Source organism: Anolis sagrei, chromosome 13, assembly GCF_037176765.1.
Source record: "Anolis sagrei isolate rAnoSag1 chromosome 13, rAnoSag1.mat, whole genome shotgun sequence".
NCBI classification, from domain to species: domain Eukaryota; kingdom Metazoa; phylum Chordata; class Lepidosauria; order Squamata; family Dactyloidae; genus Anolis; species Anolis sagrei.
In genome coordinates, this window is record NC_090033.1 from 6,098,265 (window position 1) to 6,115,187 (window position 16,923).

General features: G+C 44.2%; 1 protein-coding gene across 26 annotated transcripts in view; it reads left to right on the forward strand.

Moving 5' to 3' along the window:
• The window catches only part of KIF1B (kinesin family member 1B), a 136,724-nt gene that overhangs the window by 75,425 nt on the left and 44,376 nt on the right, over positions 1–16,923 (forward strand). For 25 of the 26 annotated variants that reach the window (XM_060758908.2, XM_060758911.2, XM_060758913.2 and 22 more), the window contains 5 exons: positions 1,423–1,502; positions 2,551–2,657; positions 3,202–3,285; positions 3,372–3,552; positions 6,279–6,351. In XM_060758908.2, the coding sequence (XP_060614891.2) occupies positions 1,423–1,502; positions 2,551–2,657; positions 3,202–3,285; positions 3,372–3,552; positions 6,279–6,351 (525 nt within the window). Of the gene's footprint in view, positions 1–1,422; positions 1,503–2,550; positions 2,658–3,201; positions 3,286–3,371; positions 3,553–6,278; positions 6,352–10,563; positions 13,698–16,923 lie in introns of those variants that run through there. The other variant, XM_060758930.2, reaches the window with a different exon arrangement.

Sequence of the window (16,923 nt, forward strand, 5' to 3'; positions counted from 1 at the left end):
ACAGAGAGTTTCATCTATGCTGACGATCGTGCCATCACCACCCAAGCAGGGAGCTTTGAAATGGTTGAACAGAAGCTCTCCGAAGATTTAGGTACTCTTACTGCTTATTTCAGGGGAAACCAGGTTGCACCATCAATGTTTAACATTTACACAAATGATCAGCCACTGCCAGAAGGGACAGAAAGTTTCATCTATGCTGACGATCATGCCATCACCGCCCAAGCAGGTGATGGCATCTCCAAAGCTTTAGGTGGTCTTACTGCCTATTACAGGGAAAACAATATCATTCCTAGTTCAGCTAAAATGCAGATGTGTGCTTTTCACCTTAAGAACAGACAAGCATCTTGAGCTCTGAGGATCACCTGGGAAGGAATCTCAATGGAGCATTGCAGCACACCCAAATACCTAGAAGTCACTCTGAACCATGCTCTGACTTACAAGAAGCACTGCTTGACTATCAAGCAAAACTGGGTGCTAGAAATAATATATGAAAGCTGATCAGCTGCTGCCAGGAGGGGCAAAAAGTTTCATCTATGCTAACGATCGTGCCATCACCGCTTAAGCAGGGAGCTTTGAAATGGTTGAACAGAAGCTCTCTGAAGCTTTAGGTGTTCTTACTACCTATTACAGGGAAAAACACAGGTGTCAAGAAGCACTGCTTGACTACACCCAAATACCTGGGACTGGGAGTCACTCTGAACTTACAAGAAGCACTGCTTCAAGCGAAAAGTGGGCGCTCGAAATAATATCATACGAAAGTTGACTGGCACAACCTGGGGATCACAATCAGACACAGTGAAGACATCTGCCCTTGTGCTTTGCTTCTCTGCTGCTGAGTATGAATGGCCGGTGTGGAATGCCTAGTACCACATTAAAACAGTGGATGTGGCTCTTAAAGACGTGCCACATTATCACAGAATATCTACGCCCTACACCACTGGAGAAACTACACTGTTTAGCTGGTGTTGCACCACCTGACATCCACCGGGAAGCAGCAGCTTGTAATGACATCTCTGTCTGTAGCTTAGTAGCCCTCAGTATGAGAGGGCCTCAGTGGAAGAAAGGCCTCAGTGTGAGGTAGGCCTCAGTATGAGTAAGCCTGGCAATATCTGACCAACAAAATTGATCAGGCGTAGGGACTGTGTGTTGTTATACTGCAGCTCCCATATCTTTACTCTCTGCATAGGATTGATAAGAATTAAAAGTTCCAAAACATGTGGAGGGATGTACCTTCTCTTCTACTGGAATATATGGTGAAATTTGGGTTCGTTCTATGCTGGAATCATGTTTGTTTATTCAAGAGGCATTTTTTTTTTCCTGGGAGGAAAAGGAGAGACCTGGAGCCTCTGAATGCCTTGGTTCCCTTTTGTGATTCTGGGAGAAAAGATCTCCTGTTTACAAAAATTGCCATTCTCTTTTCAGACTCCTCATCTTGTCAACCTCAATGAAGACCCCCTCATGTCGGAGTGCCTCCTTTACTACATCAAAGATGGTATAACCAGGTAAGGGGTGGTGTTACTTCAGACAGTAGTGTGTGTCAGGATAATAATAATAATAATAATCATCATCATCATCATCTATATAAATAAAAATGTCATGTTCGTTTGTGGGATTAACAGAACTCAAAAACCACTGGACGAATTGACACCAAATTTGGACACAAGACATCTAACAACCCAATGTATGCCCTTCACTCAAAAAAATTGATTTTGTCATTTGGGAGCTGTAGTTGCTGGGATTTATAGTTCACCTACAATCAAAGAGCATTCTGAACCCCAACAATGGAATTTGGGGACAATGATGGATCTGGACCATACTCTACACGAATACTCAATATGCCCAAATGTGAACACTGGTGGAATTTGGGGAAAATAGAATCTTGACATTGGGGAGTTGTAGTTGCTGGGATTTGAAGTTCACTTACAATCACAGTGCATTCTGAACCCCACCAACAATAGAATTGGGCCAAACCTCCCACACAGAACCCCCATGACCACCAGAGTGGGCCACAGCAACGCGTGGCAGGGGATGGCTAATATATATATATATATACACACACACACACACACACACACACGTACACATACATACACATATGTATGTATGTATGTGTGTGTGTGTGTATATATATATATATATACACACATACATACCCAAGCACACACAAATATATACACACATACATCTGCATACACACACATATATACATGCACACACAAATATACACATGCATACATACATAGACACATGACCATACAGCCTGGAAATCTCATAGCAAATCAATGATTCCGGCCATGGAAGCCTTCAACAACACAAGAATAAAATAATAATAATAATAATAATAATAATTGTTATTATTATTAACACAAAAACACAGTATATCACAGCATATGAGATATATATGCTGGATTTCGTTGTTGTAATAATTGTTGTTATTATTATTATTATTATTATTATTATTATTATTTTCTCCCTCTGTGCTGAAGCCAGTTCATTGTAGATTCGTATCCTTGTTTTTAAAATGTTGGAAACCCTCTTTGTTGAATGCAGGGTAGGCCAGGCTGACGCAGAACGGCGTCAAGACATTGTGCTGAGCGGGGCCCACATCAAGGAAGAGCACTGCATATTCCGGAGTGAGAGGAACAATAATGGCAACGGTGAGCTTCCTGCTTCAATATCGTGACCTCTTTGCCCTGTAGTGTTGCCATGTTAGCACTTCGACTCCTGCCAACTCCCATCGTTTCAAGCAAAAGTATCTCTCAAAACTATATAGAGAGCACTGTGGACTCAAACAATGATGGTTCTGGATTAAACTTGGCACGAATACTCAATATGCCCAAATGTGAACACTGATGGTGTTTGGGGGAAATAGACCTTGACATTTGGGAGTTGTAGTTACTGGGATTTATAGTACACCTACAATCTGAACCCCACCAACAACAGTTGGTGGGATTAACATAACTCAAAAACCACTGAACGAATTGACACCAAATTTGGACACAAGACACTGAAACGCATAGCAAAAGACTGGGCCACAGCAACACATGGCAGGGGACGGCTAGTTCTTCAATAAACCACTTTGCTATTTTATCTTGAACTGGATTGTGTCTTAAGTACAGAAGCAATTCCCAGCCTTGGAGTACAACAGTTTTATTTCCTTCCTTTTCTCCTTTACTGACTCGAGGCTCTTTCCTCTCCTAGTTATCGTTACGCTGGAGCCGTGCGAACGATCCGAAACCTATGTCAATGGCAAGAGGGTGGTGCAGCCAGTTCAGCTACGCTCAGGTGAGAGTCCAGCTTTGGATTCCATTGCTGGAAAGAGTTAAAAAGTTCTCCTGAGTTCTGCCATCGCCTTTTTATTTCCCATCCAGGCAATCGTATTATTATGGGCAAAAACCACGTCTTCCGTTTCAACCACCCCGAACAAGCTCGGGCCGAAAGGGAGAAGACTCCGTCTGCGGAGACTCCGTCGGAGCCAGTGGACTGGACTTTTGCCCAGAGGGAATTGCTGGAGAAACAAGGGATTGACATGAAGCAAGAAATGGAAAAACGGTAACGTATTTTATATGATATTGAGAGAATGATCGTTGTGCTCTGTTTCTGTCGTGTTCTATATTTATTTTTCAACCTAGGACTCGGTACCAGGGACGGGGGGCGGGGGTCATGAGTAGAGTGTAAGAGAAGTCAGCAAAGACCATCAGAAAATACGTATTTGTTGCAACTCAGGATAGATTCGCCTTGCTCAGATCACCACACCACACCAAAGCTGAAGGTTTTGTAGTTTATTGAAGAAAAACAAAGTCTTTAACAGAAAAGTAAAGTTTCAAAAGTTCAAAGGCAGAGTCTTAAATGCAAAGGCAGGGTTTCCAAAGTTCAGTGGCAAATAACATGAAGCATAATCCAAAGGCATTGATGAAACAAGATTCCATGGCGACATGACAGAGTCCCAAGGAGCCAAGAACAAGACAAAGTCCCAAGAAGCCGAAAGCATTGCCCAAAAGCCAAGGCACTCCAGAGAAGTTATCAGGGTGTTTGCAGAAGTTGCACTAACAAAGAGTTGGCTTCAAACAGCTCATTTAATATACTTTCCCAGCATGAACCCATTCCATTGACCTCTGACCTCCCTCTTGTTAGCAAGCCTTGCATTGTGGCGAACCTTGAATTGCAAGCGATGCTCCCTATCTAAATCTGCAGAGCCTTCAAGGTCGGAGAGCTCATTACCCTGAGAATCGGCAGGCTGAGAGCTCGCCTCCTCCACCTGCATCTGGGAAGTTTCACTAAGATCAGAAACATCTTCCAAAACATCTGTGGCACCTCAGGTTAAGCTTCACCTTGCTCTCAAACACCACCAGACCACAGCTGTAGGAATTTATAGTTTATTGTAAAGTTTCCAAAAGAAGGCAAAGGTTAAGTCAATACAAAGATCCAAAGTTCAGGTAAAATGCATGGTACAGTTCCAGAAATCCTTACGAGAAAATCAAGGTAAACAGGAATCATGAAGCAGGAAGCACAAACCCTGTGCCCAGCAGCTTAGCCCAAAAGCAGCATGAAGAAATCCAGGCTTTCCATCTTCAATGCAGGAGCATGAAACAGCTAGCAGATAGCCATGTTGAAACTGACAGCTAAGAATTGCCCGTGGAAGCCCTAAATACATTTTGCACATCAAAACAATCTAGCTTCCCACAATCTACTTTCTCACTGCTCCCTTGACCTGAGACTGACCTAACTTGGCTGCGATCCGAGAGCTCTGTCTCACGGTTTCGTTATCCCTTTGAAGCAGCACCTGGCCCTCCTCCTTATCAGCTGCATTCCTGTCCTGTGAGAACTGCTTCTCCATCTCAAAAGCAGGCTGAGAAAACTGTGAAAACTGAAAACCATCTGGCTCAGGCCGCTCAGGAGCCTGTTGAACCACAACAACATCCTTTGCCATGGGAAACTGAAACGCCTCATCTTCAGTATCAACATCATCTGTATCAACAACAGGAACATGTTCAGGGATCTGAAACCCCTCATCTTCTTCCTGAGGCTCCAGCTGAGCCACAACAATATTTCTGATAGTCTTAGGAACCCCTTTGGCAGAGAACACTGAAGATCTCTCCACCTGTCCTTCTCTTCCTTTTTGGTGTTGGTGATCTACAACTCCCAGAATTAAAAAAACAGCCCCCCAAGCCTACACAGAACCCTCATGACCAACAGAAAATACTGTGTTTTCTGGTGGTCTTTGGTGACTCTTCTGATGCCCCCTCGCAACCCCCCCCCTCAGGGGCCCTAAACCCCAGGTTGAGAAATGCTGCCTAAGGCCATCCAGTCTAACTCCCTTCACAAGAGCAAGAAAACATAAAGCCCTCCTTACAAAGAGCCATCCAGCCATAGATATAAATAAATATATATGATTCACACACACACACACACATGTTTATGACAGATATAGTACCATAGATTTGAAAGGGACCCCTAAAGAAGGACAATTATATGTTGCGTGTTCCAGAGTAGGCAAACCAGACAAAAATGCTCTGTGTTTCGAGTGACATCATAACTCAAAATCCACTGGAGGAATTGCCACTAAATTTGGCCACAAGTCACCGACTAACCCAAGGAGTGACCATCACTCAAAAAATTGATTTTGTCATTTGGGAGTTGTAGTTGCTGGGATTTATAGTTCACCTACAATCAAAGAGCATTCTGAACTCCACCAACGATGGAATTAAACCAAACTTAGCACACAAAACACCCATGACCAACAGAAAATATTGGAAGGGTTTGGTGGACATTGACCTTGAGTTTTGGAATTGTAGTTCACCTCCATCCAGAGAACACTGTGGACTCAAATAATGAAGGATCTGGACCAAACTTGGCACGAATACTCATACGAATATGCCCAAATATGAACACAGATGGAGTTTTATCATTATTATTAGTATTATATTTATCACATTATAATATTATCAATATTATATGTATATGTATATGTATATATTATATTATATTATATTATATTATATTATATTATATTATATTATATTATATTAATTAGCACAGTGCTGGAGACAAGGTCTATCTAGGTATATCAGTTTAACAGCTGAGAAACCTAATTGCCTGACATCAATGCTACTGGATATTTACCACTAAGGAGAAGGTTGACTCAAGAGAGTTTTTGACTCTTCCCCGGGAGATTCCTGGTTTTCCAAAATGGTAATTCATTCCATTTTCCAAAAAGATGATGGAGATTTCCATTTCCCCAAAACCGTGATCCCTGACTTCTCCCTTCCTTTCTCCAGACTTCAAGAAATGGAGATTCTGTACAAGAAGGAAAAAGAAGAAGCCGATCTCTTACTGGAGCAACAGAGACTGGTAGGTATCCATATTTGTCTTTGCGAATCTCACTTTCTGGCTCGAGGACAGGAGATACATTCATATTGCTGGTCAGGATCTCACGCCCTTTTTAGGGCCCTATTTTTTGGCTCTTAAGTGGGCAGATCCCATGACACAGAAGATGTTAGCCAGATATTTTGTTCTTTGGCTCCTTTAAATCCACAGTCAGGATGGTCAATGGGGAGAAATGGTGGCAGGCTTAGTTTTCTGGCAAGTCAAGTTGTGTGTTGTATGGTGTTCCTCCCTTCCCTTTCTCCTCCGTGTGGTCTTTCTACTTAAGGATTGCCATGGAGGAGGTTTGCCTTGGTTTGGTTTTGGATGATCACCAAGTACTAATTCTGTGTTTCCGAGGCGGCACCTCGATGTGCCCAAAGTTTTCTCACCTGTGATGTCTTTAAAAAGGATTGCTGCAACTCTGCATGTCTTACTTAACCCCTCTGCCCTGCATGGTCCGAAATATTAGCAAGGGATGATTGTGATGGTGCATATTATTTATTAATTAATTATTTACTAGCTGTACCCGTCACGCGTTGCTGGGCCAGTCTTCCCTCCTTCTTTCTTCCCTTCTTTCCCTCCTTCCTTCCTTCCCTTTTTTCTTTCCTTCTCTCCTTCCTTCCTTCTCCACCTCTTTCCTTCCTTCCTTCTCTCTTTCTCTCCTTTCCCTTTTTTTCTTTCCTTCTCTCCTTCCTTCCTTCTCCACCTCTTTCCTTCCTTCTCTCTTTCTCTCCTTCTTCCTTTTTTTCTTTCTTTCTCTCCTTCCTTCCTTCTCCACCACTTTCCTTCTTTCCTTCTCTCTTTCTGTCCTTCTTTCCCTTTTTTCTTTCCTTCTCTCCTTCTTTCCTTCACCTCTTTCCTCCCCCTTTTTGCTTCCCCTCTCTCTTTTTTCTTCCTTCTCCACCTCTTTCCTTCCTTCCTTCTCTCTTTCCTTCTCTTTCTCTCCTTCTTTCACTTTTTTCTTTCCTTCTCTCCTTCCTTCTCTACCTCTTTCCTCCCCCCTTTTTATTTCCCTCCCTCTTTCTCTTCTTTCTTCCTTCTCCACCGCTTTCCTTCCTTCCTTCTCTCTTCTTTCTTTCCCTCCCTCTTTCTCTCCTTCTTTCTTTATTCCTTCCTTTCTTGCTCTCCTTAATTCCTTACCCCCTTCCTTCCCTTTTTTCTGTATCATCAATTAGCTTTCAGTCATTTAGCTTTTGGGGGTTTTAAGTCCTTTTCGCTCTTTTTTTGGGGGGGGGGTTATGAGTGATGGTCACTTGTTGGTCTGTTAGGGGTGTAGTGTCCAAATTTCCTATCAATTCGTCCAGTGGTTTTTGAGTTATGTTAATCCCACAAATGAATATTACTATATTCTGGGCTATGGAAGAGCTCCAGATGAAAGCAAGAGCTGGCGGAAGTCCTTCTCTGATTGGAAGAGGGCTTGAGGAGCCAAGCAAAAAAAAAGCAGGAGAGAGATGCTTGGATAATAATATACAAACAAACACTTAGGAATGCAGAGCAAGCAGGGCCAGTGGATTAATCCGATAGGTATTAATTGAATGCCCCAGATTTGGGTTTGACCTGGCATAGAGGTGGTTATGTAGGATTAGCGGCTAATCTGGAGAGCAGACTGGGAACTAATTGGGACCTGGTGTGTCCTGGAAAGTGGGTCGGAATCAGGCCTTCTATGCAGTTCCCCCACTTTTTGAGTTAGCTTCCTGTCGCCATTCCCCAAGTCAATCAGAAACTGAATTAGATCAGGGAAGTTGGGTTGCTGTGAGTTTTCCAGGCAGTGTGGCGATGTTCCAGAAGCATTCTCTCCTGACGTTTCACCCACATCTACATGTCATAATATAATAATTTATTTATTTGATCAGTCATATGACCATTTCAAAATACAAAACGAGTAAAAGACAAGGCAAAAAGGTGAGGACAGCAGCTGACCCTCTATTCACAGTCAGAGTTTTATTTTCCTGGTTCTTTATCCAGGAAATGTGCTCTTTTCTTGAGAGCTTTTAGAATCAAAAGGCTTACTCTGATTATGGTGGATCTTTCCTGACCTTGCAAGAGGAATGTCAGAAGATCACTTCTGTTGCAGGACCTGCAGATGGACAATATTGGGTGTAATTATCTGTCTCGTAGTTCGGCATATGCTGGTTTCTCTTCAGATCGTATCAATCTTTCGTCTTTTACATGTAATATAATATATTGTATATACATATAATATTTATAATACAATATAATACTACTAATAATAATATATTATTATTAATGTATTGTTGAAGGTTTTCATGGCCAGAATCACTGGGTTGTTGTAGGTTTTTTTTCGGGCTATATGGCCATGGTCTAGAGGCATTCTCTCCTGACGTTTCACCTGCATCTATGGCAAGCAACCTCAGAGGTAGTGAGCCTCTGAGGAGTGAGCCTCAGAGGTAGTGAGCCTCACTACCTCTGAGGATGCTTGCCATAGATGCAGGTGAAACGTCAGGAGAGAATGCCTCTAGACCATGGCCATATAGCCCGAAAAAAACCTACAACAACCCAATATATTATTAGTTTCTGAAACTCCAAGCATTGAGGGGAGAGTAGGCATGCTTGGCGCATGGCAGCGTGGTGCACATATGTTGGCGAGGGAGAGCGTGCAAGGCTGGAGGGAGGCTCGTGCCAGCGTGACCCTTCAAGGCATGGGGGTTCTATGTGGGAAGTTTGGCCCAATTCTATCGTTGGTAGTATTCCGAATGCTCTGATAGTAGGTGAACTATAAATCCCAGAAACTACAACTCCCAAATGTCAATGTCTGTATTTCCAAACTCCACAAGTGTTGCTGACTGTGAAACGCCTTGAGTCGCTTTTGGGCTGATAAAGGCGGTATACAAATGTGGTAAATAAATAATAAATAAGTGTTCACATTTGGGCTTACTGAGTATTCGTGCCAAGTTAGGTCCAGATCCAATAATTGTTTGAGTCCACAGTGCTCTCTGGATGGAGGTGAACTACAACTCCCAAACTCAAGGTCAATGCCCACCAAACCCTCCCAGTATTTACTGTTAGCTGCGGGAGTTCTTTCTGCCAGGTTTGGTTTGATTCCATCATTGGTGGAGTTCAAAATGCTCTTTGATTATAGGTGAACTATAAATCCCAGCAACTACAACTCCCAAATGACAAAATCACCCCCCCCCCAACCCTACCAGTATTCAAAGTTGAATGGGTATTTGTGCCAAATGTGGTCCAGTGAATGAAAATCCACCCTGCATATCAGATATTTACATGACGATTCATAACAGTAGCAAAATTACAGTTATGGAAGTCGCAACGAAAATAATGTTATGGTGAGGGTCACCATAATGTGAGGAACTGTATTCAGGGGTTGCGGCATTCGGGAGGTTGAGAAACACTGATCTAGACCTTTGGAGAGCTTCTGTTTAAGCATTTCAAATCTCCCTGCTTGGGCGGTGATGGCACGATCGTCAGCATAGATGAAACTCTTTGGCGCTTCAGGCAGTGGTTGATCATTTGTAGGGGTCACCATAACATGAGGAACTGTATGAAGGGGTCGCAGCATTAGGAAGATGCACTAGAAAATGCCTTGGCTCGTCCTATAGCTTTGTAGCAACCTTAAACATTCTCACTCCTTCTAACACTTTCCTAGTGGCTGTTTCTGACTGTGTCTCTCTCTGACCTTCTAACCCTTCTTTTGGCTGCTTTCCTAGTAGAACGGACCATAAAACCCGAACATTCCTGCACCACGTGTTACTAACCAGTGTTCATGTGGTTTAACCTGCATTGAGTGTTGGGTTCACTCACTACGGAGGGAAGACTTTGTTGTGCTGGAGTCATGCGAGAAGTAACCAAGGCAAAAAAATAATAATAATGTGTGGCTGGGTTTCTTGCACGCCTTTGTAGCACGAGTCGAGTATTCCTTCCACCTTCCTACCAGGTACTCGCTTTTGTTTCGTCTCACAGTCTCATATGGATTATGCTACATCCAATCGGAATCGTTGCATGAAAGTTAAGTATGGATGGATTAAAGAAAACCTTAAGGACCCCAAAGAGAAAGAGTCTAGAATCTTAAGTTCTGTTTGATTCTTTAGTTTCCTTAGCTTTCAGTTGTGCTTCTTTTTATTATTTATGCTTTCCATTTGTTGAGTATTTCTTTTCATTTCCCTACGTTTTAATTTTAGTTATTTTGGGGCCACTTCTCGATTTTTCTGTTTTCCAAAGGACGCAGACTCTGATAGTGGGGATGATTCGGACAAGCGGTCTTGCGAAGAGAGCTGGAGACTGATCACTTCCCTGAGGGAGAAGCTGCCCCCCAGCAAGTTGCAAACCATTGTCAAAAAATGCGGCCTCCCCAGCAGCGGCAAGAAGCGAGAACCCATCAAAATGTATCAGATCCCTCAGCGGCGGCGCCTTAGCAAAGACTCCCGCTGGGTCACGGTCTCCGACTTGAAGATCCAGGCCGTTAAGGAGATCTGCTACGAGGTTGCCCTCAACGACTTCCGGCACACGCGGCAGGAGATCGAGGCCTTGGCCATTGTCAAAATGAAAGAGCTCTGCTCTCTGTATGGGAAGAAGGACCCCAACGAACGCGATTCCTGGCGTGCCGTCGCTCGAGACGTCTGGGACACCGTCGGGGTTGGCGACGAGAAGTTAGAAGACGTTCTCCTCAACGGGAAGGGCATTGCCGACGTGGACGACCTCAAGGTGCACATTGACAAACTCGAAGACATTTTACAAGAAGTGAAGAAACAAAACAACATGAAGGACGAGGAGATCAAAGTCCTCCGAAACAAAATGCTCAAAATGGAGAAGGTGTTGCCCTTGATGGCCTCGCAGGAACCCAAAGCTCAGGTGGCCACGGCGTCACCAAAGATGGAAGAGCCTCATCTTCCCAGCGTGGTGGAAGCAAAAGGGAATGTGACAAACGATGGAAACGGCGGGGTCACCAAAGATATCCGTGTTTCCAAGTTAATGGAGGACGACCCTACCTTCAGGCGGGGGCGGATGCAATGGATGCGGCAAGAGCAAATCCGCTTTAAGAACCTGCAGCAGCAAGAAATCACCAAGCAGCTTCGCCGGCAGAACACGCCCCACCGGTTCATCCCACCTGAGAACCGCAAGCCCCGCTTCCCGTTCAAGAGCAACCCCAAACACAGGAACTCCTGGAGTCCGGGAACACACATCATCATCACCGAGGACGAGATCATTGAGGTGCGGGTTCCGAAGGAGGACGAGAAGAAGGAGCCGCCAGAGGTAAACAAAGACGTGGCCGGGAAACCTCACGTTCCCAAAGAGCTTTGGTATATGTACGGCCCGGAGCAGAGCCAGGAGAACATCCAGATCAAAAGGCAGCCCTTGAATGCACCGTCTCCCCAACCAGAACCGCTCCGCTGGAGGAGCAACTCCCTCAACGGCCAGCAGAAAGGCCCCCACCGTCAGATGTCCGACTCCTCTGAATCGTTGCCCTCGTATGGTGGTAGTGGACACCCAAACCAAGATCTCCAGACGTTTCAGCAGAAGCGCCACATGCATCAGCACCGCCACTCCTATTGCAACTACAGCGTCGGCAGAGGCCCAAACCCAGAGACCGGCGGTGCCGTGGGGGATCGTGCGAGGCAGGCGGAGCGGCCCAACCACTATAACCAGTTTGTGACCCCTCCACGGATGAGGCGACAGTTCTCTGCCCCAAACCTCAAAGCCAGCAGAGAAACAACTGTTTGAGACTCCGGAGGATTCAGAAGATCCCGCATTCTGGGAAATGGGAGCTCTCTGCCCCGGCGATCCCTTTTCAGAGACAACTGAGTGATTTGTATGCAAAGCGCAAGGCCGGCATTTTATACTTATCTATTCTTGCCTGTGAAAAATGTTCAACCTGTGGAGTTGTGAGTGTTGATGCTTGCTTGAAGCTTTAGGAGGAAGTTTGGGGATAGTTTGTGTTTTTATTACATGAGAAGATCATGTGGGATAGATATCTGTAGGGCTCCATTCTCCATATTTCTGTTGCCCTTTGGACAATCAACAAGTAAACCAATCCACTTTTTACTGTAAGTTTTGAGTCGGACTATACTTAGGTATGGATTAAAATTTCATTTTAGTTAGTTTTTAATCACAATTTAGTTGGGGTTTTTTTTGCCAGGAGCGAGTTGAAGAACTGCAAGTTGCTTCTTTCTGGTGTGAGAGAATTGGCTGTTCTCAAGGATGTTGCCCAGGGGATGCCTGGATGTGTTACCATCCCGTGGGAGGCTTCTCTCATGCCCCTGCATGAGAAGCTGCTGACAGACAGGAGCTCACCCTGCTCCTCGGATTCGAACTGCCAACCTTTCAGTCAGCAGTGCTTCTTGTGTGAAAGAATTGGCCGTCCTCAAGGATGTAGCCTAGGGGATGGCCGGATGTGTTACCATCCTGTGGGAGGCTTCTCTCATGTCCCTGCATGAGAAGCTGGAGCTGACAGAAAGAAGCTCGCCCCATTCCCCAGATTCAAATCACCAACCTTACGGAAAACAGTCCATCTGGTGTGAGAGAATTGGCCGTCCTCAAGGACGTTGCCCAGGGAATGCCTGGATGTGTTACCATCCTGTGGGAGGTCAGAAACACTGGGATATCTGTGGTGGAGGAAAAACTAAAAATCTAGGGTGAAATTGTCCCCATATGAAAGCCGTCACTTGGGTGGTGGGCAGTGTGGTGTTGGTGGAGGACATTGGCAGAGCTCTTGGACATGTTCTTGGCGCTTACTATAACCTGCAGTGTCATTGGAGGGAGGGCCATTGGTATCTCCTGAGTAGTGGGAGCTATAGCTGTTTGTGGAGGCGGAAGCTCATCTGTGTAAGTGGACACCTCAGCCACACACACACACACACGTATTTTCACTTTTATTATATGTGTATATGTTCATTTGAATCAGTGGCATACTTGAAAACATGTCCTCTTTTCTGCCTTGCTCTTCCGCATTCTCTTCCTGGGCTCAGGTTTAGAGCAAATGATGTTATGGGTGTTTGGATGGCGATTCAAGCAGATCTTTCTTTCCATTCACTCCTGTGCTGTGCCCACTTCTGTCCCATTTCTTTGTGAACTTGTGTATCAATGAAGACAAGTGCTTTTGATGAAAGGTTGCCTTATTTCATGCACTTCCATGTGCAAAATCTGTTCAGAAATTACTGTTTTATTACAGAAGAATTGACTCTTCTAGTGAAACGATGGGTTTTTGGAACTTGTTCATTTTATTATTCTTTTTTAAAAAAAAAATAGTGGCGTTGACCGTATTTGTTTGTTTTTGAGCAAGTTTGCCTTTTGTGGGAAGCAGAACCGCCTGTGCATTTTAACAAGCGCTTTCAATAAAGGATGGAATACTCTTGTAAGTCTCTCGTCTGCTCTTCTGCGGGGAGCAGGACTTTGCGTGCCCAGTGGGCCAGGGCTTTCCCCATGGAACCAAATGGCATGAAGTCACTGAATAGAGATATACAGTGTTCCCTCACTGCTTTGTGGTTCATTTACCGCGGACTCGCTGTTTCGCGGGTTTTCCTGTGCTCTCACAGCCATTCTCCTCCTTCTCGCCTTCCCTCCTTGTCTTCCTTCTTCCGCCATTGTGTCAGAGGGGGCTTCTTCTTCCCAGCAGCCCCCTTGGCAGCAGGAGAACTTCCTGCCAGTGGAGTGACCAGCCCAGCCAGTGGGAGGTGGATCCTTCGATTGGCTGAGCTGTGGAAGGCCACGCTAGGTAGTGTGCCTTCTCTCAGTGGTGAACTTGGTGGTGGAAGCACTGGTTTGAAGCAGGTTTTCTTTGGACCAATTTTTGGCTATGGGGGGGGGGGGTTATGTCTCCTCAGACTTCCTCCTCAGCTTGCCTTGGGCTCCCTCCTTCCCTGTATTCATGCAAAATTTGGTGCACATCCATCATTGTTTGAGTCCATAGTGCTCTCTGGTTGTAGGTTGTCATGTTGCCAGGGCTCTGCCTTTACAGAGGCAGAGATGTACCAAACAACAACCCAGTTTGCATGAAACAATTTAACTAAAACAGCACTTACTTTCTGGCTCTTTTAATAGTCCAAAATATAAAACATAAAGATTGCACTTAGCCACAGAATACAAAACAAAAAACAGCAAACACTGTTGTAGGTTCAAGATAACTCCCTAGTCAAAAGGTCCAGTCCAATGGTCAAACGCAGAGAGTTCAATAATCAAAGTCCAGGGATCAAGGGTCTATACCGTAGTCAAAAACCAGTCCAAGATTCAAGGCTATAGGAGACAGGTTAAAATCCACAAACCTGGGGAAAAACCAGCAGTATCTACCACCAAGATAAGACAAATACTTTTCTTCCAAAGATCAGTCCCAAGGCTAGCTCCTTATATCCAGAAACACCCAGCGCCAACCCATCTCTTGCATACCTCCACCCTTAATTGCTTTCACCTGTGAACTCTTACTTACAGATTACTCAACCCTTTAGAACCAAGACTTACATTAACCCTTCCATCACCAACTGCTAGGCCTACCACCACCAACCACCATCAACTGCAGAACATGATACATGACATAGGTGAACGATGACTCTTGAATACCCCTATTTTGCGGATTTTTACTTATTGCGGGGGCTCCTCTTGGTCAGTAGTGATTTAATGCAGATAGCGCCCAACTGGCTCTAGGACTCAGGAAGAGAACCACAGAAGAATTTAAAGGCCTTCTGGAGCGGACTGAAGATTTATGTTGTGTTGGGATTGTTGGTCGAGTGGGCTTATTAGCAAAAGACCCTCCTCATAAATGTACAGCAGAGTAACTTATTAGCAGCAAGATGACCCAGCACCAGTAGCCCAAAGTGATGAAAAGAACAAAAATACAGTGTTCCCTCACTACTATGCTGTTTGCTTTTCACAGACTCGCTGTTTCGTAGGTTTTTGCCTCCTGGCAACAATGGAGTGTGGATGGGGGTTTCACCCTCCCCCTTGGGAGAGGGTGAAAAAAAAGAGAGAGAGAGGAGATACAAAACAGTATGTAAATCACGGCCTTATAGCTCCTTCCTTATAGGTAGCAAAAAAAAGTGTGCGGTGCTTTTAAATCTCACCCTCAGAATTCTATATATATAGAACTTTTATATCCCGTCCTTCTCTACCTCCGTGGAGGGACTCAGAATGGCTAACAACAGCAAAAATTCAATAAATAACATTTTAAAAACAACATACATAATAAATAAATAAGTAATAAATAAATAATAAATAAAATACATATAAAAGACTGTTTGCCAAGTTAAAATCATCACCCAACTCAATCCAAACATTGGGGTCCAAAAACTCTTAATCTTTATATATATCTAGCACCCCTACTTCGCGGATTTTCACTTTTTGCGGGTGGTCCTGGAACGTAACACTCGCGATAAGTGAGGGAACACTGTACACAGACTAATATATCTTCTCTAGAAGGCTTTTTTATAACAAAATAATGTGGTTGCACTATTTGCAAGAACAAGGTTTCCATGACACAAATAAATTTCATCTTTCACACTGGAGCTTCATACACAAGGCTTTCTCATACTGAGGCCTATCTCACAATCAGGCCTCTTAACAATGAGGCGTATTCTCCTACTGAAGCAATCTCTCACACAGAGAGATGGCCTTCGACCTGGGGCTTCTCTCACCAAATTGTCTCACACATCAGGCCTACTCATACTGAGGCCTACCTCACACTGAGGCCCTCTCACATTAAGAGCTCTCTCAGATTGAGGGGTTACTAAGCAACAGGCACATCTTCTTATGCTGAATTACATCTTTTGTGGAGTTATTGCATCCATTAACCCTTTCAGTGCCTGACTCACATTTTTGTAATTAAAAATACCAAGTTAATTTTAATATTTCTGACAGGGACTAGATGGTTTTCCATTCCCGACCAACACAACCATGGAAGGTGATGGGTGTTTTATCCCAGAAACAGCTCTCAAGGTTGTTTTTCATAGAAACGTCTTTCAGAAATACCCTTTCCTTGAAGACCTTCCAAGTTAGGTAGATCTCTTTTGCCCTCAACACATTATTATATTACTTTTACATATTACAATTTCTTCCAAGGGCTCAAGGTGACATCTCTTCTGCTGATGGAGGGGGAAACAACGCAAAATTAGTGTTATCTTAAGCTCTCTCTCTAACCTCAGTTCTCTTCTGCAGATGGAGGGGGAAAAATCTTAAAAATCGGGAGATGACCCAAAGGTCATAAAACTTGGTGGGCTAAGAGTGGTAGATGTACCTTCCATGTGTGGCCATTTTCACCCCTCTAACCCTAAAACTGAGGGGAAGGGGAGTCTGTTGGGAAGGCCAACATCAGTGGCCTTCCCAACATTGGTGGGAAGGCCACCAATGTTGGCCAGTGGTCCAAAAAATTGTGTTCTTTTGGCCTCAGAACAAAAAAGCTCATTTGGAAAGGTGCCTGTTTTTGAGAGATGCACTTGAAAACAAAAACGGGACCTTACAAATGAAACAAACAGAAACGGATCGCGATTCGATATAAATGCACAAGACTAGATAAGAAACAGTAGGAGTTGGGAGTTATAGTGTAAGAGAGTCTCTGTTAGAAGCAGGGGTCCTCAAACTATGGCCCGGGGGCCGAAT